Here is a 1,284-nt window from a genome sequence, read left to right as displayed (position 1 = left end):
GTCCCCGTGTGGCCCTGGGGGTCCCCATGGGGGTCAGGGGATCCCTGTGTGGGTCAGAGGGTCTCCATACAGCTCAGGGGTCCCCGTGTGGCCCTGGGGGTCCCCATGGGGGTCAGGGGATCCCTGTGTGGGTCAGAGGGTCTCCATACAGCTTGGAGGATCCCCGTGGGGGTCTGGGTGTCCCCATGTGGCCCTGGGGGTCCCCATGGGGGTCTGGGTGTCCCCATGTGGCCCTGGGGGTCCCCGTGGGGGTCAGGGGATTGCTGAGCCATGGGGAGGGGGGAGCAGGACGTGGGGACCCCCCCCCAGCCCGTGCAGCTCCGGGGCCGCAGGAGGGGCCGGTGCTTGTCCCCCCACGGCCTGTCCCGCCCCAGGGGGGTGCCGAAGCCCCCCGGGGGGGTGCCGGGGGACGCTGCCATGCGCCTGCAGCTGGTGGAGCAGGACCAGGCGCTGCGGCTGGCACGGGAGACCATCCAGGTGAGCCGATCCCGGCGGGACGGGCACGGGGGGCACGGCCGGCCCGCTGTGACCCCTCCTCCCGCCGCGCCAGACGGCGTTTTCCCGGCGTTTATCCCGTGAAATCCCTCGGAAAGCCTCTCCCTGCGGATCGCTCCCCTCTGGGAGCAGCTTTTCCCTTTCCATCCCCGTCGCCCGGCCGTGCCCTCGTTCCCTGTTCCCAGCGCACCCACAGCCCCCCCCCGCGGCCTCAGCCCGGGGCTCCAGGAACCCCCCCTGGGTGGGTTTGGGGGCGGCTTCACCCCGAAAACTGCCTAAAATCGGGGTTTTTTTCCGCTGGAAAACATCCGAGATGTAAAATGTTGGGGGGGTGGGGCAGGAATTCTGTGGGATGTCTGGAGTGGGGAGAAGTTTTCCCCGGGGCCTGGGAGGGGCTGGGACTCCTGTTCTAGGGGGGGGTATTTCGGTGTGGGTTGTGGGGGCTGCGATTGGGACCCCAAATCTGCCTCTGCTCCTCCCCAGTAAAGGTGAAACCTCCGTGTCCCCACATTCCCTGTCTCCACATTCCCTGTCCCCACATTCCCTGTCCCAGCGTTCCCAGTCCCCTGTCCCAGACAGACCCCTCGGGATGGGGCTGGGGTGGGTGGAGGTGCCTCCCACCCCCCCCAAACCCCTCCGGGGGGTCCCCCCAGATCCTGCAGGCGAAGGTGGAGCGGCTGGAGCAGCTCCTGCTCCTCAAGAACCTGCGGATCGACGACCTGAGCCGGCGGCTGCAGCAAGGACGGGGACAGGGACAGGCACAGGGACGGGGACAGGGACGGGGACAGG

The 1,284-nt window shown here is 69.1% G+C and overlaps 1 protein-coding gene across 1 annotated transcript in view; it reads left to right on the top strand.

Annotated features, from left to right (window-relative positions):
* The window catches only part of LOC108510126, a 22,160-nt gene that overhangs the window by 6,968 nt on the left and 13,908 nt on the right, over nucleotides 1-1,284 (top strand). Inside the window, exons 3-5 of the mRNA XM_017839818.1 lie at nucleotides 7-337; nucleotides 430-477; nucleotides 1,149-1,281. Of these exons, the coding sequence (XP_017695307.1) occupies nucleotides 7-337; nucleotides 430-477; nucleotides 1,149-1,281 (512 nt within the window). The remainder of the gene's footprint in view (nucleotides 1-6; nucleotides 338-429; nucleotides 478-1,148; nucleotides 1,282-1,284) is intronic.

This window comes from Lepidothrix coronata, unplaced genomic scaffold, assembly GCF_001604755.1.
Source record: "Lepidothrix coronata isolate B3197 unplaced genomic scaffold, Lepidothrix_coronata-1.0 Scaffold493, whole genome shotgun sequence".
NCBI lineage: Eukaryota > Metazoa > Chordata > Aves > Passeriformes > Pipridae > Lepidothrix > Lepidothrix coronata.
The sequence above is the reverse complement of the archived record's forward strand: the minus strand, read 5'-3'. Positions and strand labels throughout refer to the sequence as shown.